Source organism: Haliotis rubra, unplaced genomic scaffold (genome assembly GCF_003918875.1).
Source record: "Haliotis rubra isolate DU_JTF1 unplaced genomic scaffold, ASM391887v1 Scf70, whole genome shotgun sequence".
Classification (NCBI taxonomy): Eukaryota; Metazoa; Mollusca; class Gastropoda; order Lepetellida; family Haliotidae; genus Haliotis; species Haliotis rubra.
The window spans coordinates 249,976-276,324 of NW_025767413.1; the positions used below are offsets into that span (position 1 = coordinate 249,976).

A 26,349-nucleotide genomic window follows, 5' to 3' on the forward strand; every position below is an offset into this window, starting at 1 on the left:
ACAACCTTGACCAGCTATCAAGTGGTTGGTTTCATTCAAGAGAAACACCTCCGTGAATCCTTATCTCATTAGTTTGTGAAGAGTTATCCCCTTTGTTTACTTGCTAGCAGACGACATTTTCAGTGATCCTCAGTATGGAAAATTTAGATAAGGGAAGTTGATTTTAGAGTATTATAACATCTGATCAGCCAAAGTGATTTCAAGTAGAACAGGCATCCCTTTGTCCACTGTGTACATGTGCAAAGATCAGTGACACTGCACAACGTGTCGCCATAGGAGAAGGGACTATCCTCTGGTCTGCATGCGTCAGTTGTTCACCTAAATACATAGAAACTAGAGCGACTGTGTGTGTTTTAAAGATTTAAGAGGATTTTCTGCTCGTAAAGTTTCGACATCGGCAATAAAGTTGCGAAATAACTATTTGCATGTCGCACGAACACAACACCCTCATAAATAACTTGAGTTGGCTGATAGCGGTTGTTAAATCGATAAGGCACAGTTTTCGCCCCATGGACAACTCTATATAAGAGGAAAAACACTGTACACTGGACAGACCTGGGGCAACATACAATGGTATCACAATTCACTGCAGTCGTGCTCTTGGGTATTCTGTCTCCAGTACTTTCCACAAATAAATCAGGTAAATCGAGATAGCCACAGGTAGATCAGGCTGTTGATAATGCGTAAATGTGTTCGTAAGAGAACATGATTATTGTAATGATTATTGAGCCTTTGTTATAGTTATCGAACCTTATTATCCTTAATACAACCAAGTAGTGTATTTTGTTGTATTATTCTGAGTGTATTTCGGACAACAGGAATTAACACGTATTTTCCATTGTGAATTCTCAGAGTTTTATGGATACATGTATTTTATATATTTCACTTTGTCTCTTTTTGTTTAACGCTGCACTCAGCAATATTCCAGCTTTATGGCAGTCGGTAAATAATCTAGTCTGGACAGGAAATCAGGTAATAAACATCATGATCATCGCTCTACGCAACTTCGATACGATGACCTGTGTCAACAAAGTGAGCGAGTCTGACCACCACATCCCGATAGTCGCCTCTTAAGACTAGCTGGGTTTGATGAAGACCAATTCTATCCGCTGTGTACATTTTAAGTCAAAGCGAGTTCAGTAATGGAGATACGACATCACTAAGGTACCCCGAGGTCCTCACTACCTGCTGTGTGCTTCTCCCCTCATACATATGACACAAATCCACGGGAGAACATTCATTAGCTTTATCAAATGTCTCCGAAACATTCTATGGGCTCAGATCATCGACAGAAGCGGCACTGGTCGAAAGGCGATGTTACCTTTTGTGCCCAGTGGCATCACCTAGCTTTTGGATACAATCAGTCATTGATACGAATTCCAGAGTTACCCGAGTTGTAACCATGCTTCTGTGTGCAGTAGGTATGGATGGATTATTGAACCAACCTAAAAATGTGTTATCTTATTTTATTTTCAGATGATTGCTTTACGGACATCCATCTTTCAGGTGTTATGGAAACGGTAACATCTCCGGGATTCCCGACGTCGTACAGCAGGTGAGACACGATATTCAATAACGAAGGGCGTACAATGCAATCAAGTCGCAAAAGATTCATTCTCTCACGTTTCCTATCATAATTGATATTGGTGGCAAGGGAACTGTCTCTGTCGTTTCGGGTGTAGAGCATCTGCTCGGCATTGCTTATAACCCAGGATGATCTATACCCAAAGAACTTGGAAAAGCGATATGACTCAGATGAAGTCAAATAGTCAAGAATGTGTGAGTAAACCGGAAAACATTTCATCTTTACCTTTGAAAACACACCTCGTGCAAGGCATTGTATATTATGAAAAGAAATAAAGACTTACATTCAATTGTAAAATCATACTATAACAAGGCCACCAGGCCCATCGTCAGCCCAACTGAAACTCCAATAAGTAAGAAATAATGCAATGAATAATGATAGGACGTCGAATTGTTTTATTCACATAATTGCATTTTGCAGACTTTTACATGGACGTAATGCCTGTTAATTTCGATCGTTGTGATGATTATTCCTACTGTTGTTTCAGTCATGTATCTTGCGTGTGGAGGATCCATGCATCGTCACCGGAACATCTTGTGGGCATAAACTATTATGCATCCTTGGAAAAGTCGTTTTATTGTCGAACTGGCATTCTGTCCTTCTATGATGGTAAGCATACCGTTTGCAAATGTGTTAACAGTGGGTTTTCTGGGGCTTAAGATACTGCAATACTGCTAAAATGTAGTGCAGTTCGCAACAAGGACAGAGACTGCTCCATTTGGGAACTAAAGTAATGATCTGATAAAATATGAGGTCTAGAAACGAGGGATTATGTGCTCATATTATGATTAGTGTTTTCGAGAAATATCAATGTCGCCAGAAACCAAAAAGCAAAAAGTATTCATTTTGTCTAACAAGGTTAGTCGTGTATTAAAGTCTACACAGAAGAGACATTAGTATGTCAAGGTCACGTTTTTAACAAATACATATAGGATGTATAGGATGAAATTAGACCAGTGCACATATATTCCGGATTCTTTCATGTTATCTGGTTAGAGCGTCCGCCCGGAGAGCGGAAGGTCGCGGGTTCGATCCCCGACCGTGTCCTACCAAAAGACGTTAAATTATGGTACTTGTTGGTCCCTGCCTGGCGCTCGGCATTAATGGGTACAACAAGGACTGGTCGGCTCGGAGTGAGTATAATGTGTCTGAGTGGGGTATTCATGCTTCACTGCGGCATAGTATCTCATTGGGCTGGCACTATAAAACCAGCTTCAGTCTGGGCTAGTACAAGCAGCCGCACATACACATACACACGCATGCACGTCTTCATATGAGCGAAATATTCTCAAGCACGACGTTAAACCCAATTTCACCTCACCTCACCTCATGTTATCTATTAAATCAGGTTGATTGAGTTTGGCAAACATCTTAAATACATTCCATATTATTCCATAGTTTTCTCATGACAAAGTCAAGAAGACCCAAAGTGTTTGCCAAAATACGGATATGTTGACTTCACTTAAAATTTAGTTCAGCCCCCAAAAGACCACAGCTTTAGTGGTGTGCAAGTTTATGATATGAATGAGTGATTGGGAAATGTTTTGTTCGGCTGTTGACAATATTGCAATAGTGCCACTAACCATGACACCAGAAATGGCCTTCACACATTGCACTTTTGTGGAAAATAGAACTCGTGTTTTCGGCGCAACCAAACCACTCGGCTATCAGTATGACGTCATCAACTCCAGAAGGACAGACATTTCACAAATAGCAATAGATGTTATAACTACATATTGCCATTCAGCTCACCTGTGTTGACAACAAAACTCAGATTAATCTACCTTGAAGAATGTCCCCGCATGTTCATGATGAAAGAAGTCATTAGTCGGAACATTGAACAGACGCTCCAATCCTCTAATAGTTTGATTGTGTCGCAATTGTCATATTTTTTGTCATGATCGATGATGGCAGAACGCAGAAAGGCAATTTTGCCGTGACGGTGCACTATGACGAACACATTCTGTTTGAATGTGGAACTTTGATGCACATTATCGCATAGAAACAAGCTCTCGTGATTTGTTTTCGTTTTTATAAGCTTTTTAGACCATATCCTAAACATGTATTTTTTATATGTGTTTGCTCGACGACATGATTTAATACAGTATATTCTCTCGAACAAATGCAAATATAGTGATGGCTGAGAATATACATGAGTGAGTTGGTCTAATTGCAATGCTTTTTCATGACAAGGATCAGATAGTTCAAGTAAAATGCTGCTGCGGCTTTGTGGGAGTATACCGAAAATAGGCAGTATCATAAGCGATGGACCCACCATGGATGTACACCTGCTTACCGGCCCTGCAACTGGTGGAATGGGTTTTCTGCTGAACGTTACTGACGTTGAAAGTAAGTATACCACAAACAGAAATATTAGCGAGAAAAGCGTGTTTCTGGTGTAGCCTAATGCACAACAGAGGCCTTAAACCATCGAGTGCTTTCGACATATTGGTTCACCGCTTCAATATTTTTGGATACCTTCTCAAATATAATCTAGCATTCTATGATAAATCTGTAAAAGCCGAATACAGTTATATACCGTCATAACAGTTTCAATGTCCTGTGGTTAAAGCGTTGGCTCGTCACGCCGAAGACCCGGGTTCGAATCTCCAGATGGGTAAACTGTGTGAAGCCCATTTCTGGTGTCCCCCGCCGTGATGTTGCTGGAATATTGCTAAAAGCGGCGTAAAACCAAACTCAGTCAGTCAGTCAATGTCCTTTACTATAAATGACGAACTTTAACATTCCACTGGCTTCATAATCCAAGAATCACATCAATGAACATTGCAGGATGTGACGGGAACTTAACGGCAACATCCGAGGAAGGAAACTTAACATCCCTTGATTTGACCCACTCCTACTTTTCGTAAGTCAAACACATTGTTTTGTTATAATTTCTGATATGCAGACTCCAAACTTTCGTCATGGTGCAGCAGTTGTCATCAACCCGTGTTCGCAGATAAAGCAATCCTTCCTTGGTCGGTTTTGCTCTGTACCTAATATAAGATATCGATGTAATCCATATCTTGGTACTTTTTTCTCATGGGCTTAGATCATTCTCACCTATGGGAATAGGGCGTGTCTGCACTGTCATAAGTTATGACTTGATAGATTGTGAGGCCAGTCTTGTGCTACATGCAGAGATGATCGACACTCCGCTTACTGACCTCTACTCTATGAGCAATTACGTCAGTGAAGTGTTGATTTCCGATTACCTCCATGGTTTTCGAAGCGTTCTGCTCCTAAGTCCTTTCTCACCTTTGGTAAGTTAGGGAGATTGGTACTGAACGTTTAACTAGTTGAGCAACCGGGCTATTCCCTCTTTCACCGCCTTCCAGCGTGTGTCTGTGGGGGGTAGTTTCGAAGCAGGGACTGGCCGGAATACCGTGGTCACCTGATAAAGCGCGGGGCGGCGGGGCCTACTTGCCAAACTGCGTCCTTTGTGGACTGAAAGTTGCGGCTGAAAAACACATTAATTCGGGAGCGCCCTCTCCCTAGACTTTTTGTGCTGTGTAAGCCAAGGGGTTATCTGAAGCAACCCATCACAAAATGGAGTTAGCATATCGGTAGTTGGTTGACAGGTACTGCTATCGGGGTGGGGGCAGATGTCGGGGGGTCAGAGGCCAGATAACTTTTGAATCAACCTAGCCTACAGCACGTTTCCACACATGGTCGTAGAAGAAGAAGAGAGGTTAAGAAAGTTAACGGCAAAACTTATCTTGTGAACGATGACATCTTCAGTGATTGGCCATGTTTGCAACATTTTCTTTTAATTATGCTTAGTCTTTATTCCCGCTATATCACAGTCAATAATACATTGCTACGCAATTATTATAATGAGTTTGTTATCTGATCACCCCACATATGAGGCGTATACGTTTGTTTCAGTAATCAAAAGTGCACATGGATTATAACAGCGCAAAACGAGAATGATACTGTCAAAGTGACCAATATATTCTCAATGGGAGACAAATTGGGGCATTTTTCAACTCAGTGCAACCATGATGTCGTTCGTGTTTATGACGGAAACACAACTGAAGGTGAGGTTTATGTGGTATACACTGACATTTTATATATTTCACCAAGTGTACATAGGAGTCCATTGTAGCTTTCGTCAAGGAGCACGTAGTTATCAGATACACACTCGATTAATCAAAAACATTTCAACACTGATTACATTTGGTTAGATTCCTGTTTCACGCCAAACTGACTCTTTTACGCGAAATTTGTAAAATTTCCTCGGACAATCGAGACTGGTTATTCTTTCACTTTGATTATTTAAAATAGACACTGGATGCATAAACATAACCAACACATTATACTGCAGGTGGCCAGTTTCCTGGGGAATTATGTTCAACTGTGGATCGGACATACTACAGCTCAGGTTACACACTGTCGGTAGTGTTTGAGAAATTGACCAGTGAGGGTGTACAGTTGCAGTATACAGCAATACCAGGTACGTTGAACCAGATGGTAAAACCACTTTTCACCTATCCAGTCTACCACAACTACTCATTAGATACACTGTAATGGTAGCGCGGTTTTCCTCCTAAAAATGTGAAATGAATTCGCTTATATGTTAAAAAGTCTTTCAAATAATAACATTGCCACTTATATTTTAGGAGACAAAAGCTCAAAGGTACCCAGCTCTTAGACTATTGGTAAAACGGATATGTTACTGAGAAACCGAACACTTTTATGAAATATGGCGTTCGAACCCACATACGATTATACTACTAGTATTCTGTCAGCGAAAGCATTTTATTTCAAATCTACAATGCCTTATTCTTCAACCAACTTTATTACAGATACAGTTTGACATCTCTATCAGTTTCATTTTTTTCGTCTTCAAATGAGGAGATATGATGTTAACATCACGGTGTCTTTGTTACAGAAAGCGACTGTAACAGGACATATAACATAGGTAACGATCCTGTTTATATCCAGTCACCTGGATACCCTGATTCCTATGGCAGGTATGTTGAAGCGAGATAGTGTACTTTCCCATGGATGTTACCAGAGAGGAATGGCTGTCATGCAGATTTGGTTCATTATATATTTCTTGATCGAAAGGGAACGGGTTAGAATACATGTCAATGATTTTTGAAAAAAACCATTAATCACAAGAATGACCAAATAGTATGTTGTTATTTTCAAAAGCATATATTAATATTCAGGCATCTTTCTTTGAGGCACAGTCAGTTTTCCCATGTAAAAATATCACGATAGTATATGAATTATGATGTAATGTATAAGACTACGTACATATATAGTACAATTATTCAACTCGTTGCATTTCCACTAAATTCGTATATGTGATTTCACTCTTTCATTACTTCTGAGTTGTATTTATATTGCTTCAGTGACCTGAAATGTGTCATATTCATCTTCGACGTGATGGACACACCAAACTTGAAGCTTGATGTCGTTAATGCAGATATAGAGGGAGACTACCCACAGTGCGACAATGACTCTGTAACCCTTTTTGGAGGTACGTGATCATGATTTTAACGTTACAAACTGTTTACATGCATGTAGTTTGTAGAATCTAACATTATTGTATTATAACCAATTATTCATGGTTGACCAGAATGTGTTGTACACATAAATTCTGAACAATATTACACCAGTCCATTGTACATCTGGGCCCGTTTCAAAAACCGATCGTAGCGCTAAGGTTATCGTAACTCCCATACCTTAACATAGACTTAAGACAAACGTAATGCTACGAACGCTTTGTGAAACGGGGACCTGGTTGAACAAGCGACCAAAAACGGACCCTAATGAGGGATGTGGCAGGCTGGTTTTCACATGTATCCCTAATATACATAATAATATGTAGGTCACTGTGTATGCACATATATTACATCCACTGGAAAAGCTGGCTGATTACAAGGGTCACAGCGTAACCTTTCACGTTTGTTACGTTTGTTGTTTCTGTGTCTGAATGTTTACTGATACTTAATGTCATCACTGATTATTAGTGATCCATTCTTAAAATCTTCGGCATGGAACTTATTTCGGCAGAGAACCGCTATTGATTAAATATACACTGATGTCAACGTTTTGTATTAAGTCCGTTTCTCCAATATTATATAATCTATATTTCTCGGATATAGTTTTGTTCCTCATAACTTCAACTTATCTGAATCTTAATCTGTTGGTCCTAGGGAATAATGGAAGTAATGATCCTATTGGCAAGTTTTGTGGAAATTCATCAATTTCTCCGGTTGGTCCCTACTATTCAAACGGAAGGAGCATGAAACTGGTTTTCAAATCCAACAGTCATACCAGCAGGGCGGGATTCCAGGTTGTGGTTTCTCATACTACACGGAAAGGTAAGTTCAGAGGTATCATCAACAGTGACGCGATTCAACTAATACACTGCTATGCACAAGAAAGCACACACCTTGTGCTTTGGGATTAATTACCAAAACAACGATACAATATTTTGTAAAGTGTTTTGATTATGACCTACAAGCGCAAAATTATGTAAATTTTGCCAAATGCCAAAACACCAAACATACCGTACCCAAATGCAACGCTGCCAGCGCCTCATGTTCCAAGCCTACGAAGACGATTCAGTCGATGCTGACGGGTTCATGACATGCCCCGAAATGGTCGACGGGTCCGCATGCTCAGAGCACGCAGTCACTGGCCAGGCTTGTTGATGCGTATCATTAGTATGGTAATATGGCTGTTTGTAGCCCTCATTTGCTTGTTATCGCTCGGTTTACTCCCAAAAGTTAGACGTCCTAAAGTCAGACGTCCCAGTTGTCAGACAAGTTAATCAGGCGTGAATGTGATTACAACCTAGTCTCACCCACTGATATATATATATATAATGAACCTGTCCCATACAGTAACGAGATGGTTTTCACATTTGTACAGAAATACTTTGATCAGAATGGTAATGTTGACTGGCTTACTCAATCAATCACTGGGTTCTCCAAATGTGTTTTCACAATGTTCAAACGGCAAATGTATCACTTGCTAAATCCAATAATGCTAACTCTTCTGATCTCAAGCACATTCTAACAAACCCCAAATTAATTAAACCACTCACTAAATATCTTATTCATACAAATTTATACCAAACAATCTAGCAACAAAACAATAATACAATAATTCCACTTTTTACCATTTTAAAAATTGTTCTGAATATGTATATATGTTCTTTTAACTTTTCAAATGAGTTCTCTCTTTTTATCAACTTCATTTTTTAACCTTTTATATGTTCATCATTATTCACTTAATAAACATGTTTTTAAACATGGGTTGGTTGTAGAGCAACATATTAACAAAATACAATCAAATTAAACAGGTTTCTGTCCTCAAACAATAACAATAACCATTTATTACACTACATATATATTAAATTCCAAATCTCTATTACTCTTTACCTATTTCATATTATTTTTGTTTTTTACCTTAGTTGTGCGTGCGACGCTAAATAAAGCAAATAACTAACTAAGGGTTGAGAACAAACGATGGTCTTCAGAGAGTAGAATACGTGAAGTCACATAAGGGTACTCCTCAGGTATTCCTTCAAGGCCACACATACACCAAGAACAGGGGAGTCAGGGGAGAGTTTGTTCACTGGCGATGTGGCAGACGAAGAGGGTCTACAGGGAAACTGAGAACAGGCTGATGCGTCTGCAAGAGAGACTGCGTGCAGGAGGGGTGACAAACATGGAGTTCCTCGATTCAGTTGGGCATTTGCTCAGACTTGGTTGATATTCTTGCCTGTATAGTGAAAGATGTGAAATGTTAAATCTTGAATGATTTGATTGACCATTTAAATTATCTTATTAAATTAACTTACTTTATTTAAGGCCAAATAAAGTCATTACAAAGTCATCCATAGATCATTTATAATTATCCTGTTAAAATGACTTATTTGGTTTTATGTCAAATAAAGTCATTGTCATTATCCATAATCTCTTCTCTTTGTGTTTGGGTTAGTACATTTGGACTAGTCCATTAATTAACGAAGGTAACAGTGTAGTGAACCTCAGTGCAACCAACCATAACCTTTGTTGTTTTAACGCGTCTAACTTTTTGGGACGTCTAAGTTTTGGGAGGACACCTATTGCTCCGCTGCTGATAAGCGTAGCATTGTTATGATAGTCCACTCACGGCACTATAAAGGCTACATGTGTTTTTTGGGCAACATGTACAAAATGTTTGGATGTCACAATCAAAACACTTAACAATTACCTTCTTTCTTTTCATATTCCGTAACACCAGGGGTGTATTTTCTTTCATATACATCAGTCTCTGTCTGAGTGCTTTTTTCTTGTTAGCGTTGAAAGAACAGTAATAATAAGTTTGAAATGTTCATGTACACTATTCAATTTAAGGACTCCGTTAAATTCATAGCATTCTATAGTTACAACGAGATATTCAAGTCACATGTTTGGACTTGTATTAATGTTTCAGTGGTACCTGACCAATCAGAGAATTGTGGGCCCAGATTTCAGACTGCAACCACACATCCAAAATTCCTCAGTTCCCCAGGATATCCTGTGTTTTCTCCCATGTAAGTTCAGATTTCGTTACCTTTTCATTTTACAAAGTAATTAATACACAAATTATTCTACAAACTGCATTATGCTTTTACAAATCAAAACTATTAAAAAATTAACCGTGGCTATTATATTTTTGCGTACAACACAAGCATTTTCTGCACATATCCTTTGATAAGTGTCTTTTTCGTTGATCACCATTTTGCACAATCTTTGAAACTGCATGTAATGCTTTCCAAAATGCAGCATGACATGTCTCGATAGAGCACAGACCATATATATGTTTAGTTTGAGGTAGGTAGACGGACATTTTCATTTCCCAGGAAGCATTAAAGGCTGAGACTCCACAGTTTGTTGTGAGTTGTTCATGCGTACCAGAATGCTAAGAATCTGTTTCCTGATAAAGATTCTTGCTTTCTCATCACCACAAACGTACTGTTCAGTCTTACCAAAATAAACCTGAGCATACATCTGAAATCTTACTAGGTACTTTGTGCTGCCGTTATATATTAACCTGCAATACAGTGGTTCGTTTACTCTCTTTTTATTGTAGCAACGCCGATTGTATTTGGATACTAAAGGCCTCAGACCCAAACATGACGGTTCGGATTGACGTAATTGACTCAGATATTCCAACTCATCCTATTTTCATTAGACAGTGCGGTCAAAGTCTTGGCCTTCTCTACGATGGTAGGTACATGTTGTCATCATTAGTTTAATACACACGGACTTTTTAGAACAATGTGAACAATTTGGGGTTTTCTTACTTCCCCATATCAATTACTTAACTCAAATGATTTCTAACACTTACTCAAACCCTGAGATTTATATGAGGAAAACACAAATCTAAATATAGCAGGACATATGTGAAAGTGTGAAATATCTGTTGAAGTAAGTTCGGCCTAACTACAGTCTCAGTGGTAGGGAGATAGGAAACGTTAAAAAAGGATTTTACTGAGGAGATATGAGTGCAGAAATGAGCAATGCAGTTTTTATATAAGTCCGAAGAGACTTATTTGGAGCAGACCATGGCTTTATGCAAATTAGTGTGCGATGATATTGTATAACAAATGTTACTTTTTGAATGTCCATGTTGAAATTAGACTTAGCTTCATAATAAACGATAGCAGACGTAACAAAAAACAACTTTAATATTGAAAATATTAAGGATATAGATACCACTGAGTCTCACTATCACTATAAAAAGAAACAGGAAGGAGGGGTCGTCTCAAAAGCAAAATCAAGACGGGTGTTTATGACGGTAGTTTGGGTCGGGCTTGGGGGATAAAGATATTAGCTAAGATTAGATAATCAGTAGAGACATATTCAATACACATGAAAAAGCACCAAAGATATTTGAGATGACCCCTTGTGTCTGTGGGCAGCACGTGCATTTCATGCCAAGTGAGTTGACGGTCCGTCATCATACCTGGCTGAGCGACCTAATTGCCATCTATAGTCTGATCTATTGTTTTGAGCAGCTGTTCGTATTTTTTCTAAGTTTTGCCCGATTTTACGAGTAAACATGCTTTTCTGGATATCCTATTACGCATCTCACTGAACGCCCAGTTAGGCCGATGTTGGCTATTTCATATATGCTATTTGCAATTGTGTAACTTTTAGGGACACAGAGTAACAGCCTAAAACCATTGTTTTCCATTTCCGACAGTACTTTAAACACCTGTTTCTACCAAAAGCGTTAAAGCGTTTGCAAGTCACGCCGAAGACCCGGGTTCGATTCCCCACATGAGTGCAATGTGTGAAGCCCATTTCTGATGTTCTCCGCTGTGATATTGTTGGAATATTGCTGAAAGCAGCGTAAAAGCATAATCGCTCACTCGCTCGCTGTTTTTATAGTGAAAAGTCATTTCATTGTCCACCTATCTGAATGTTTTGCAGGACCTTCGATGTTTGATACGTTTCTCCTCTCTTGGTGCGGCAAGACATTGCCGAGTCTGCAGAGTACTGGACCGGACATGACAGTTAGATTCAAAGCGCGCGATGCATATAATATGACAGGCATCAAACTGAAATATTTTGCGACGAATAGTAAGTGTTTTATATTTCTGAGAATAAAAAAACATGTAAATGGAAGACAATGAAATAATTAAACATATAATATGAGTCATAACACTGGTTTACACTTAAATATTCGCTCAAAAATATGACATGGAAGTTGTATTGTTAATTCCTTTCAGAGCCGTGGAGCTGTGGAGGTGCAGTTGATCTCACGACGGATAGGGAAAGAACTCTGACAGCGTCTTATGAAACGTATAGAAATATATTATTAGTTTGTTCTTATACCTTTAATAATGATAAACTCAAATGTGATTGAGAATTGATCTTCAGTAAACCATGCTTGTCGTAAGGGGCGACTAACGGGATCGGATGGTCAGGCTCGCTGACTGGATTGACACATGTCATCGGTTCCCGATTCTGGATTGTCTGGTCCAGACTCGATTATTTACAGACCGCCGCATAGCTGGAATATTGTTGACTGCGGCGTTAAACTAAACTCACTTACTCAATACAGTTTTAACCTATTGGAATATATTGACTCGTCGGGTTCACTTGACACATTGAAACTAATGACATCTGTCACATAAGAACGCCCTGTACAGAAATTGAAAAGAAGTGATGGACTAATAAGTCAGTTCACGTGTTAGCTGCTATATGAGATATAATCGATCCAAAATTTTAATATCCATGTATTCCTTGGTTTCTATGACGTGACGATGTATTTTACAGTTCATAGCTTCCATGATATCGTAGCCCAACTGTTACTAGAAAAACATGACAGCCAACCAAACGGAAATTGATCAGATACAATTGATTAGAACGCAAAACCAAAACAAAACAAGAATCAGTTTCGCCACAAAGATGTGACCTTTCATTGCATTCTGAAAAATACAGCAATTAGTCACGGTTTAGTAATGTATATATTCCTGATCCCTTAACAGCTATTGGCGTGAGCATGCTGCTGGTGTTGTTTTTATATGCAGTTACCGAGACAGCCTTTGGGGGCAGGCAACGAAATGGAAGTTGTTTCGATACTCACTGATTAATGTAAAACTAATCAGAGTCAGTTCCGCAGCGGACATATGACGTTTTATAGAAGAAAGTTTCGCATTTGAGAAAAATAAATCTGAAAAAAATGCAATATCATATTGTGAGTTTAGCATTGTAACATATTCTTATGTCACTGTATAGTTATGCGTGTTAACAAGATACTGGTGAATGTTTTATAGATACATTTCCGGAGAATGCCTTTGGACTATACATGCCCCGACAAATACGACCATCAAGGTTAATGTGGATGCTATAAATCATTTCCCTTCATCATGCAACGTCAATTACCTGGAAATATACGATGGTAAGATACATATTTCATGTATACCTATTTCCTTTAAGCGGATTTTGACGTCTAGAGATTACAGTTCGTCCCCAGCAAACCTATCCTATTCATCTACAGCCCGCCATTGTATAATTGACAAGGAGGCACCCAGTAGGATGTTACTCAGGAAAACAAATATGGAGACTGGTACTAATGTTTTAGTTCTCATAGCTGACTGAATATGTACGTTATGTACGTTAACGTTGTTTAAGTTAGTAACTATCGAGACAGGAATATGCCGTTGATAAGATATATTCCATACACTGAAGACAGGTACCATAATACACACGTCAGTTTCCACATGATAATGGACAAAACGAATCTAACTTGTACATCAGCCCAAATTACACATCAACTCGACGTTTACACGACAGACGTGAACAGTCGTTAAATGTCAATGCTAACTCGTCATCAGTCATAGTCATACTGCCTCTGAGAACTTTGGAAAAGCGACTAATGGGACATATATCACCTGTAACTGTTGGAGTTTGCATTCTTACCTCTGTTTACCTGTATTTAGGTAATTACGACAACAGTACTTCAACAACCCACGGAAAGTGGTGTGGTGACACCAACGCCGACTTCATCAGCTCCGGAAATGTCATCACCGCCAGGCTCCACTTCAACGTATCTAACAGAGGAATGTTTAGAATGATTCTTAAGGCGGGTCACTTTAGTGGTACGTCAAATTTCAATGCCATGAGTTAGTGAATGAATTAGGTTTAGCACTATTTTGAACAGTATTTCAAGTCAGATTCTGATGGATGGCCAAAACAGAAACGATTACAACTTCAGAATTTCAGGAGCTTAATATGATCATAATCAGGGCAATTTGTGATTTGAATTCAGAGGGGAAAATCCTGACAGTTAAAGGGCGCATCTCTGTATTGTGAATTGCTAAGTATTAAACCAGTTGGTTTCCCCCATTTACATTGTGTCGATGGTAGCGTATGACCATGAGAAACATTCGAAGCGGCACAGTTACAGGTGGCTGCTATGAAAAGATATGAGTCTGTTAAATTGAATGCAAGTAACATAGTATATGCTCGGACGCCAAAATATCAATGACTTTCTGTGCAACCATGTGGAAACGGAAATATACTGATGGAAACAAATAAGGGAACATCACTTCATCGAAATTCTCAGATTTTCTTTAACCTGCAGTGCAATACAAACATTGAATGAAAAGCTGGAAACAAGGATCACTTCTACTCACATGCCTTCCCCCATTTCTTTCCTACGGTATAATTAGACTTGCAGATGGATACTGATAACATGCAAAATTAGTGTATGTTTATGTTTCAGCTTCACGGAAGACGAGACTTTCTGCCAGCAGATATTATGAATACTTTACTTCCCCAAATAATCCATTCAATTACCCGAGGTATGTGTCCCAGTATAGTACGCCACTAAATGAGCTCAAAACATGGACGAAGGAAGAAGAATACAATTATTGTAAATCTCCTATGTTCTATACCAATCGCAATGGCAAGCAATAACATATTAATTACATGATTCCTTCTTGCAGTGCACATTTACATGTGTAGCTTCATCAGTGAAACAAGAAAACGAATAATATTTATCGTCAATATTATTACTCATTGTTTGCTGCCATCGAATTCATAAAATGACATTCAGAATGTCTACTTTTGTGAAGTCTTATATCGATGAAAAGTCCGTTTCTGAACAAGTTTAATTTGGTGAGGAATGCGTTGACCTAACTTGCCTTACTTCATTCAAGTAATGTCGAGTCAACATGGACGATTGAGGGAGATGAAGGTTATCACGTCGGTATCGGAGTTGTCTTCTCAAGTCTGGAGACATCTGCAGGTTGTCAAAGTGACTACATGGAAGCGTTTGATGGTATGATTAATATTTACACCTATTTGAGAACCCATTTACTATAATGAATCCCGAAATATTATATGTGCAGTGATGATGTTATTACTCGCTTGTGAGGGTGTGTGGAAAGCAGGAATCATTTGCAGTTGCAACCTTTGTTTCTAAAACAGTTGTGGAAACTTCTTCATGATATGGATAACCGGGTTCAGACAGGCGAAACTTGTCCACTTTATCCACATCAAAGGCTAAAGTAAGGTGGTTTGTTTCTGGGTGTACAGTGTTTCATTTCTCTGGAATGGCCAAACCGTTTTTAATGATTATCTAAAACACGTTTTCAACAACTTGTGTCATTGTCCTTATAGTCTTGAACAGGTTGATAGCCTGTGGCTGTGTCTGGTGTGAAGGATAAATACATCTCAGGGTCATTCCAATCCGCTAGAACAGTGCAATTGACTTAAACGTTATTGGGTGATTGTACTTTGAATCCTGTAGGCACAGACTCCAGTGCTCCCTCTCTAGGACGCTGGTGTGGCAGAAGTGAACCACGCATAATGGCATCAAGCTCCGTGATGTTCCTGAAATTCAAGTCGAATTCCCATACAGTCGACAGAGGTTTCAGAATCTTATATGCTAAGTACAGGTATAATCCTGGTAAGTATACAGGTACTTGTACACTAAGGTAACCATATTTATAAATATAAAACAGCTGGCATTTAAGAATTTGATATGACTGTTTTCAACTGGAGAAAATATCCGCCTGTAACTTTGTAACTATTAACCCATTAGTGTGGAAACTCTAAATATGATGAATGTTTGCCTTGTACGTGTAAATACCTATTTCCAGAACTGCCAGACACCACAAGCACCGGGGGACTGGGGGTTATTAGTGGAGCTTCTGTAGGTGGTGTTTGCCTGCTACTTATCATAGTAGGCGCAATATGCGGAATTGTTTGGAGAAAATACGCTATTCAAAGACAGCCGGACGCCAGCAACAAGGTGTGGACTGTGGATCATGGACCTAAGGACGCTATCATTCCTGCAGCAACGTTCTCCAGTCCAGAAACGTTTAATTTGGAATCTAAGTCAAGCAAATAATGAACGTACCTCTGCGAGGGATTTTGTATATAAAATGTCTGGAAAAAGAAAGTATCGCAGTATGCCTGTTGGTGGCTAAAACAACAAACATTGTTCAGCAATACAGGTACAGGTACAATACATGTAGATGGTTCTTTGTGCAGTTTCGTCAACTGGTATCTCATAACGATGACAGATGATATCCTAGAAGAAATCCCCAATTTCCAAGCACATAATGATGAATTATTTTTTTTTAGGCATTGTTATAGGTCGATATGGCGCACATCTGACATCCTCAGTAGCGAATATACGCACCACTAGCATCGACGGACGCCTTTACTCCCAAATGTCGTTATGACGTTATTCGAGATGACGAGATTCGATAGCCGTTCGTCACCCGGCGCAGCTGATGCCTGGAATGATTTCATCGAGAACGTCTCCCTATAAGCTAACCTTAAACGTTTTCAGTGGGGATTGAATCCGGTGATCACGAAGCCATGAAACAAATCCTTGAGATCCAGTATTGCAATATGCAGCTTAATGATGTAGTGCTGGTTCCTGTTGTTGTTGAATAGTAACAGCACGCTTACGGGTTCAAGAACTTCATCTCTTTCAGGACCTTTGGTTGTGATATATTCCGGCATCATATGAATGCACTTCTTTGAAAGCAGCCTCGAGCCAACATATACCCGAGAGCACCCATCATTATTGATTAAGCCGAATATGCTTTGTTAGATAATATCACTTCATCTGCCTGTTTTGTACTATCATGTCTTCTTTGTGGTTGTCAGAAATGCCCATACTGTGACAAACATCCCTTATAAGCATTACGACTGCTGTTTTAAGCCAAATAACGTTCTGCTAACGTTTGTAATATTTTAGTCAAATACCATTTACATGTGTATACTTTCTCTTACCCGACAGTTTAACCCCTTTATCCAATCTCTTTGAAAATTTGAAATTGTAACAATTTGTCAATGTTAATCTGGTTGTGAAATTATTCTAGGATTAAACTGACTTGCCGCTTACATTTTCACAGTGCCAGGTCAGTCTTGAAGAGCATTGTTTAAATTGTGAAGATATTGACCATGCAAGAATCGGCACATCATTGGCTCGAGATATATTGAAATATATATTCTAATCAATGTGACATTTTGTTTTGTTCGACACAAAGTAAATATAAAAGTTAGCAAAATTAAACAAACGTCAGTTATATTGTAGAGTAAAAATGTTGCACGTGCAGTAACACATTGCAAGTCCATAGGCCACCATCAATGACGTCACGTCGCCTGGCACCTGCATGAGCGTTTGATTGTCTCCAATACTTGCTATGTTCACACCTTTATTTATGTATAAAGACACTGTCTGTCTATCTTTATAGTTTCTTTATGTGGCCAGTATATTAGCATTAAAACAGCGACACCTAACGATGCGTGGAGTAAATATGTGTCTCAAATACATTACATTATTCATTATAAACTAAAATTTGAGACAAAATTGTCTGGTCTGGTTAAATCCACTTCGGGCTGGTAACTTTTTGAAGTTACCAGCACAGATGTCTGGCTGGCTTTTTGGCTTATTGCATACACTAATTTGTGTATTTTGTGATTAACATGGTATTGAAAATGAATCATTTAATTACCATTTCCTAAATGTATATCAATGTGACTGTGAAATAAATAATTCATGGAACAGTTTATCCTCAGATTTAATAAAAGCAGGTGCCATAGGATCGTTTGAACGAGTTATTTCCATCGATGATTATGAAACGTATTTTGTCCTGGAGTAAGGATCGAGAATGTGTCAAATAAATCACTTAGACATGAATGTAGAGAATTGATCATTCATGAGTGTGATAGACACATCTCTGGAGCCCTTCTTGTTATTGCGGTTCCATATGCGAGGGCACTGATGATTATTTCTTTATATGTACAATTTTTTGGATCATAAAATCAAATCCATACTTCTAAATTACGGGATCCTCAACTCTGTACTTCATAGAAATTCCTTAGAAACCACAATCGTTAATGAAACAAATTCTGCATCCACTCAGGTGTTTATTAAAGTGTCTACTTAGATACAGTACGTATATACACAACACAGAGGTAGACACAGGAAGTACATACACACCCAAAAGGTAGATACAGGAAAAGCATGCACACCCAACATATAGATACATGAAAGTACATGCACACCAAAAACTTAGATACAGGAAGTACACACACACCCAAAAGGTAGATACAGGAAGTACATGCACACCCAAAAGGTAGATACATGAAAGTACATACACACCCAAAAGGTAGATACAAGAAGTAAATACACACCCAAACGGTAGATGCAGGAAGTAAATGAACACCAAAAGGTAGATACAGGAAGTACATGCACACCCAAAATGTAGATACTTGAAAGTACATACACACCCAAAAGATTTAACAGGAAGTAAAAACACACCAAAATATAGATACAGGAAGTAAATGAACACCAAACGGTAGATACCGGAAGTACATACACACCCAAAAGATAGATCCAGGAAGTAGATGAACACCATCAGGTAAATACAGGAAGTAAATGAACACCAAAAGGTAGACACATGGTAGTACATGCACACCAAGAATTTAGATACCGGACGTACATACACACCCAAAAGGTAGATACAGGAAGTACGTACACACCCAAAAGGTAGATACAGGAAGTACATGCACACCAGAGAGAAAGATACAGGAAGTGCATACACACCGGAGAGGTAGATACAGGAAGTGCATACACACCAGAGAGGTATATACAAGAAGTACATACCCACCGGAGAGGTAGATAGAAGTACATACCCAGCCACAAGGTAGATACAGGAAGTGCATACACACCAGAGAGTTATATACAAGAAGTACATACACACCGGAGAGGTAGATACAAGAAGTACATACCCAGCCACAAGGTAGATACAGGAAGTGCTTACACACCAGAGAGGTATATAGAAGAAGTACATACCCACCCACAAGGTAGAAACAGGAATAACATACACACCCAAAAGATAGATACAGGAAGTAAATGAACACCAAAAGGTAGATACAGAAAGTACATACACACCCAAAATGTAGAAACATGAAAGTAAATACACACCCAAAAGATTTAACAGGAAGTAAATACACACCAAAATGTAGATACAGGAAGTAAATGAACACCGAAAGGTAGATACCGGAAGTACATACACACTCAAAACATAGATACAGAAAGTAAATAAACACCATCAGGTAGATACAGGAAGTACATACACACCCAAAATGTAGATACATGAAAGTACATACACACCCAAAAGATAAATACAGGAAGTAAATGAACACCAAAAGGTAGATACAAGGTAGTACATGCACAACAAGAACTTACATACAGGACGTACATACACACCCAAAAGGTAGATACAGGAAGTACATACACACCCAAAGGTAGATACAGGAAGTACAGACACACCAGAGAGAAAGATACAGGAAGTGCATACACACCGGAGAGGTAGATACAGGAAGTGCATACACACCAGAGAGGTATAAACAAGAAGTACATACCCACCGGAGAGGTAGATACAAGAAGTACATACCCACCCACAAGGTAGATACAGGAAGTGCATACACACCAGAGAGGTATATAGAAGAAGTACACACCCACCCACAAGGTAGATACAGGAAGTACATACACATCAGAGAGGTATAAACAAGAAGTACATACACACCCACAAGGTAGATACAGGAAGTACATACACACCGGAGAGGTATATACAAAAAGTACATACACACCCACAAGGTAGATACAGAAAGTACATACACACCAGACAGGTATATACAAGAAGTACATACACACCCACAAGCTAGATACCGGAAGTACATACCCACCCACAAGCTAGATACAGGAAGAACAAACCCACCAACAAGCTAGATACAGGAAGTACATACACACCAGACAGGTATATACAAGAAGTACATACCCACCCACAAGGTAGATACAGGAAGTTCATACACACCCACAAGGTAGATACAGGAAATACATACACACCAGACAGGTATGTACAAGAAGTACATACCCACCCACAAGGTAGATACAAGAAGTACATACACACCCACAAGGTAGATACAGGAACCTCATACCCACCCACAAGGTAGATACAAGAAGTACATACACACCATAGAGGTATATACAAGAAGTACATACACTCCAGAGAGGTATGTACAAGAAGTACATACCCACCCACAAAGCAGATACAGGAAGTACATACCCACCCACAAGGTAGACACAAGAAGTACGTACACACCAGAGAGGTATATACAAGAAGTACATACACACCTGGGAGGTCTATACAAGAAGAACATACCCACCCACAAGGTAGATACAGGAAGTACATACACACCACAGAGGTCTATACAAGAAGTACATACACACCAGAGAGGTATATACAGGAAGTACATACCCACCCACAAGGTAGATACATGAAGTACATACACACCAGAGAGGTATATACAAGAAGTACATACCCACCCACAAGGTAGATACAGGAAGTACATACACACCGGAGAGGAAGATACAGGAAATGCTTACCCACCCACGAGGTAGACACAGGAAGTACATACACACCGGAAAGGTAGATACAGGAGGTACATTCCCACCCACAAGTTAGATACAGGAAGTACATACACACCAGAGAGGTGTATACAAGACGTATATTCACACCGGAGAGGTATATACAAGAAGAACATACCCACCCACAAGGTAGATACAGGAAGTACATACACACCGGAGAGGTAGATACAGGAAGTGCATACCCACCCACAAGGTAGATACAGAAGTACATACACACCAGAGAGGTATATACAAGAAGTACATACACACCCACAAGGTAGATACAGGAAGTACATACACACCAGACAGGTATATACAAGAAGTACATACACACCTACAAGGCAGATACAGAAAGTACATACACACCAGAGAGGTATATACAAGAAGTACACACACACCCACAAGGTAGATACAGGAAGTACATACACACCGGAGAGGTAGATGCAGGAAGTGCTTACCCACCCACGAGGTAGACACAGGAAGTACATACACACCGGAAAGGTAGATACAGGAGGTACATACACACCAGAGAGGTAGATACAGGAAGTGCATATCCACCCACAAGGTAGATACAGAAAGTACATACACACCAGAGAGGTATATACAAGAAGTACTTACACACCCACAAGGTAGATACAGGAAGTACATACACACCGGAGAGGTATATACAAGAAGTACATACACACCCACAAGGTAAATACAGAAAGTACATACACACCAGACAGGTATATACAAGAAGTACATACCAACCCACAACCTAGATACCGGAAGTACATACCGACCCACAAGCTAGATAGAGGAAGAACATACCCACCAACAAGCTAGATACAGGAAGTACATACACACCAGTCAGGTATATACAAGAAGTACATACCCACCAACAAGCTAGATACAGGAAGTACATACACAGCAGACAGGTATATACAAGAAGTACATACCCACCCACAAGGTAGATACAGGAAGTTCATACACACCCACAAGGTAGATACAGGAACTACATACCCACCCCACAAGGTAGATACAAGAAGTACATACACACCAGAGAGGTATATACAAGAAGTACATACACACCAGAGAGGTATGTACAAGGAGTACATACCCACCCACAAAGCAGATACAGGAAGTACATACCCACCCACAAGGTAGACACAAGAAGTACGTACACACCTGAGAGGTCTATACAAGAAGAACATACCCACCCACAAGGTAGATACAGGAAGTACATACACACCAGAGAGTTATATACAAGATGTACATACACACCTGGGAGGTCTATACAAGATGAACATACCCACCCACAAGGTAGATACAGGAAGTACATACACACGAACGAGGTATATACAGGAAGTACATACCCACCCACAAGGTAGATACAGGAAGTACATACACTCCAGAGAGGTATATACAAGAAGTACATACCCACCCACAAAGGTAGATACAGGAAGTACATACACACCGGAGAGGTAGATGCAGGAAGTGCTTACCCACCCACGAGGTAGACACAGGAAGTACATACACACCGGAAAGGTAGATACAGGAGGTACATACACACCGGAGAGGTAGATACAGGAAGTGCATACCCACCCACAAGGTAGATACAGAAAGTACATACACACCAGAGAGGTATATACAAGAAGTACATACACACCCACAAGGTAGATACAGGAAGTACATACACACCGGAGAGGTATATACAAGAAGTACATACACACCCACAAGGTAGATACAGAAAGTACATACACACCAGACAGGTATATACAAGAAGTACATACCCACCCACAAGGTACATACAGGAAGTTCATACACACCCACAAGGTAGATACAAGAAGTACATACACACCAGAGAGGTATATACAAGAAGTACATACGAACCAGAGAGGTATGTACAAGAAGTACATACCCACCCACAAGGTAGATACAGGAAGTACATACCCACCTACAAGGTAGACACAAGAAGTACATACACACCAGAGAGGTATATACAAGAAGTACATACACACCTGGGAGGTCTATACAAGAAGAACATACCCACCCACAAGGTAGATACAGGAAGTACATACACACCAGAGAGGTATATACAAGAAGTACATACACACCGAGAGGTACGTACAAGAAGTACATACACACCCTCTAGGTAGATACAGGAAGTACATACACACCAGAGAGGTATATACAGGAAGTCCATACACACCAGAGAGGTATATACAAGAAGTATATACACACCAGAGAGGTATATACAAGAAGACCATACCCACCCACAAGGTAGATGCAGGAAGTACATACACACCGGAGAGGTAGATACAGGAAGTACATACCAACCCACAAGGTAGATACAGGAAGTACATAGACACCCAAAAGGTAGATACAGGAAGGAAATACACACCAAAAAGGTAGATGCAGGAAGTACATGCACACCAGAGAGAAAGATACAGGAAGTGCATACACACCGGAGAGGTCGATACAGGAAGTACATACACACCGGAGAGGTAGATACAGGAAGTGCATACCCACCCACAAGGTAGATACAGGAAGTACATACCCACCCACAAGGTAGATACAGGGAGTACATACACACCCAAAAGGTAGATGCAGGAAGTACATGCACACTAGAGAGAAAGATACAGGAAGTTCATACACACCGGAGAGGTAGATACAGGAAGTGCATACACACCTGAGATATATATAAAAGAAGTACATACGTACCCACAAGATAGATACAGGAAGTATATACACTCCCAAAAGATAGATACAGGAAGTTCACACACACCAAAGACTTAAATATGAAGTTCATACACACCAGCGAGGTAGACACGGGAAGTACGTACACTCTCGAAAGGTAGATGAAGGTATTAGATACACACAAAAGACTTAGATACAGGAAGTACATACAGACCAAAGGCGGAGATACAGGAAGTGCATGCACACTAACAGAGGAAGGTTCATTAAGTACGTGCATACCTCAACCATGATGGGTTTTGTTTAAGTTTGAGAAAGTACTCGGTTCGGTGATTCTTACTGAAACTTGGATTTATGAAATGCTTCCTGAAATTGATACGCCTCTGCATGTGTTTTGGGGTTTTACAGAGTGAAATATTTGTGAGCTAGGACCCTTAATTCTCAATGCTATCAGTCAGTGTCAATTAACACCTCCCTATGTCGGCGGATCTTACGTATGTACATGTGCAAAGATCAGTGACACTGCACAACGTGGCGTATTGCCCCTATGTATAAAACCTGACTCACATTATCAGCCAGGGAGACGAGACGAATCAGAGAGACGTTCTCCAGTCTAGTAGGCGGTAACAGAACATCGACAGAAGCGAATGCATTGTGCGGCCTCTCTAACGACTACGTCGGCGATTGGCAACTCGGGCCGATGTGCGTTCTGTCACGTGATTACTATCAACTTGTACCATTTCGACCACTATTCCCCGACCATAATAAACATGACTGCTGTCGTCTTCAACTATACAGCTGACCTTTGTCTTCCATCCATCCGTCAACCACCCTGAACTACCACCCGAGAGCATCCCTAACGAACGCTCTTGGTCATGTATATGAAAGACATAAGCGACACATATGTGATACGTGAAGCACAAACTCATGTCGACATAAGAGAAGGGACTGTCCTCTGGTCTGCATGCGTCAGTTGTTCATCTGAATACAAAGAAACTAGAACGACTGTGTGTCTTTACAACTTTAGGGGCATTTTCTGCTCGTAAAAGTTTCGACATCGGCAATAAAGTTGCGAAATAACTATTTGCATGCTGCACGAACACAACACCCTCATAAATAACTTGAGTTGGCTGATAGCGGTTGTTAAATCGATACGGCACAGTTTTCGCCCCATGGAAAACTCTATATAAGAGGAAAACACTGTACACTGGACAGAGCTGTGGCAACATACAATGGTATCACAATTCACTGCAGTCGTGCTCTTGGGTATTCTGTCTCCAGTACTTTCCACAAATACAGGTAAATCGAGATAGATACAGGTAGATCAGGCTGTTGATAATGCGTAGATGTCAGGGTGACATTGTAAGTAATAGAACATGATTATTGTAATGATTATTAAGCCTTTATTATAGTTATCGAACCTTATGATCCTTAATACAACCAAGAAGTGTGTTTTCTTGTATTATTCTGATGGTACTTGGGACAAGAGGAATTAACACGTATTTTCCATTGTGAATTCTCAAATTCTTATGGATATTTGTGTACATTTCACTTTGTCTCCTTTTTGTTTAACGCTGCACTCCAGCAATATTCCAGCTTTATGGCAGTCGGTAAATAATCTAGTCTTGGCAGGACAATCAGGTGATAAACATCATGAACATCGCCCTACGCAACTTCGATCCGATGACCTGTGTAAACAAAGTCAGCGAGCCTGACCACCACATCCCGTTAGTCGCCGACTAGCTGGGTTTAATGAAGACCAACTCTATCCGCTGTGTACATTTTAAGTCAAAAGCGAGTTCAGTATTTGGAGATACATGACTAATGTACCCCGAGGTCCTCCGTACCTGTTGTGTGCTGCTCCCCTCATACATGTGACACAAATCCACGGGAGAACATTTATTAGCTTCATCAAATGTTTTGGGTCTCAGATCATCGACAGAAGCGGCACCGTTGTAATCATGCTTCTGTGTGCAGTAGGCATGGAAAGGTTATTGAACCAACTGAAAAATGTGTTATCTTAATATTATACAGATGATTGCTTTACGGACATCCATCTTTCCGGTGTTATGGAAACCGTTACATCTCCGGGGTTCCCGACGTCGTACAGCCGGTGAGACACGATATTCAATAACGAAGAGTGTACAATGCAATCAAGTCGCAAAAGATTCATTCTCTTACGTTTCCTATCAAAATTGTTATTGGTGGCAAGGGAATAGCTACTGTCTCTGTCATCTCGGGTATAGAGCATCTGCTCGGCATTGGTTATAACCCAGGATGCTCTATACCCAAAGAACTTGGAAAAACGATATGACTCAGATGAAGTGAAATAGTCAAGTATGTCTGAGTAAACCGAAAACCGGAAGACATTTCATCTTAACTTTTAAAATAAACCTATTGCAAGGCAATGTATATTATGAAATGAAATAAAGACTTACATTCAATTGTAAAATCAAACTATAGAAAGGCCACCAGACCCATCGTCAACCCAACTGAAACTCCAATAAGTAAGAAATAATGCAATGAATAATGATAGGACGTCGAATTGTTTTATTCACATAATTGCATTTTGCAGACTTTTACATGGACGTAATGCCTGTTTATTTCGATCGTTGTGATGATTATTCCTACTGTTGTTTCAGTAATGT

General features: G+C 39.7%; 1 protein-coding gene across 1 annotated transcript; it reads left to right on the forward strand.

The window, feature by feature from the left end:
• Nucleotides 1-1,478: 1,478 nt before the first annotated feature.
• Nucleotides 1,479-15,414, forward strand: LOC124258737 (cubilin-like). The gene is made up of 17 exons (XM_046692819.1): nt 1,479-1,555; nt 2,073-2,194; nt 3,779-3,934; nt 4,376-4,451; nt 5,474-5,625; nt 5,913-6,041; nt 6,480-6,561; nt 6,949-7,076; nt 7,756-7,923; nt 10,028-10,127; nt 10,667-10,803; nt 12,013-12,162; nt 12,312-12,384; nt 13,362-13,486; nt 14,028-14,186; nt 14,813-14,891; nt 15,249-15,414. Exons 1-17 carry the CDS (start codon nt 1,512-1,514, stop codon nt 15,412-15,414), a joined length of 2,046 nt encoding a protein of 681 aa, XP_046548775.1. The 5' UTR covers nt 1,479-1,511.
• Nucleotides 15,415-26,349: the final 10,935 nt, after the last annotated feature.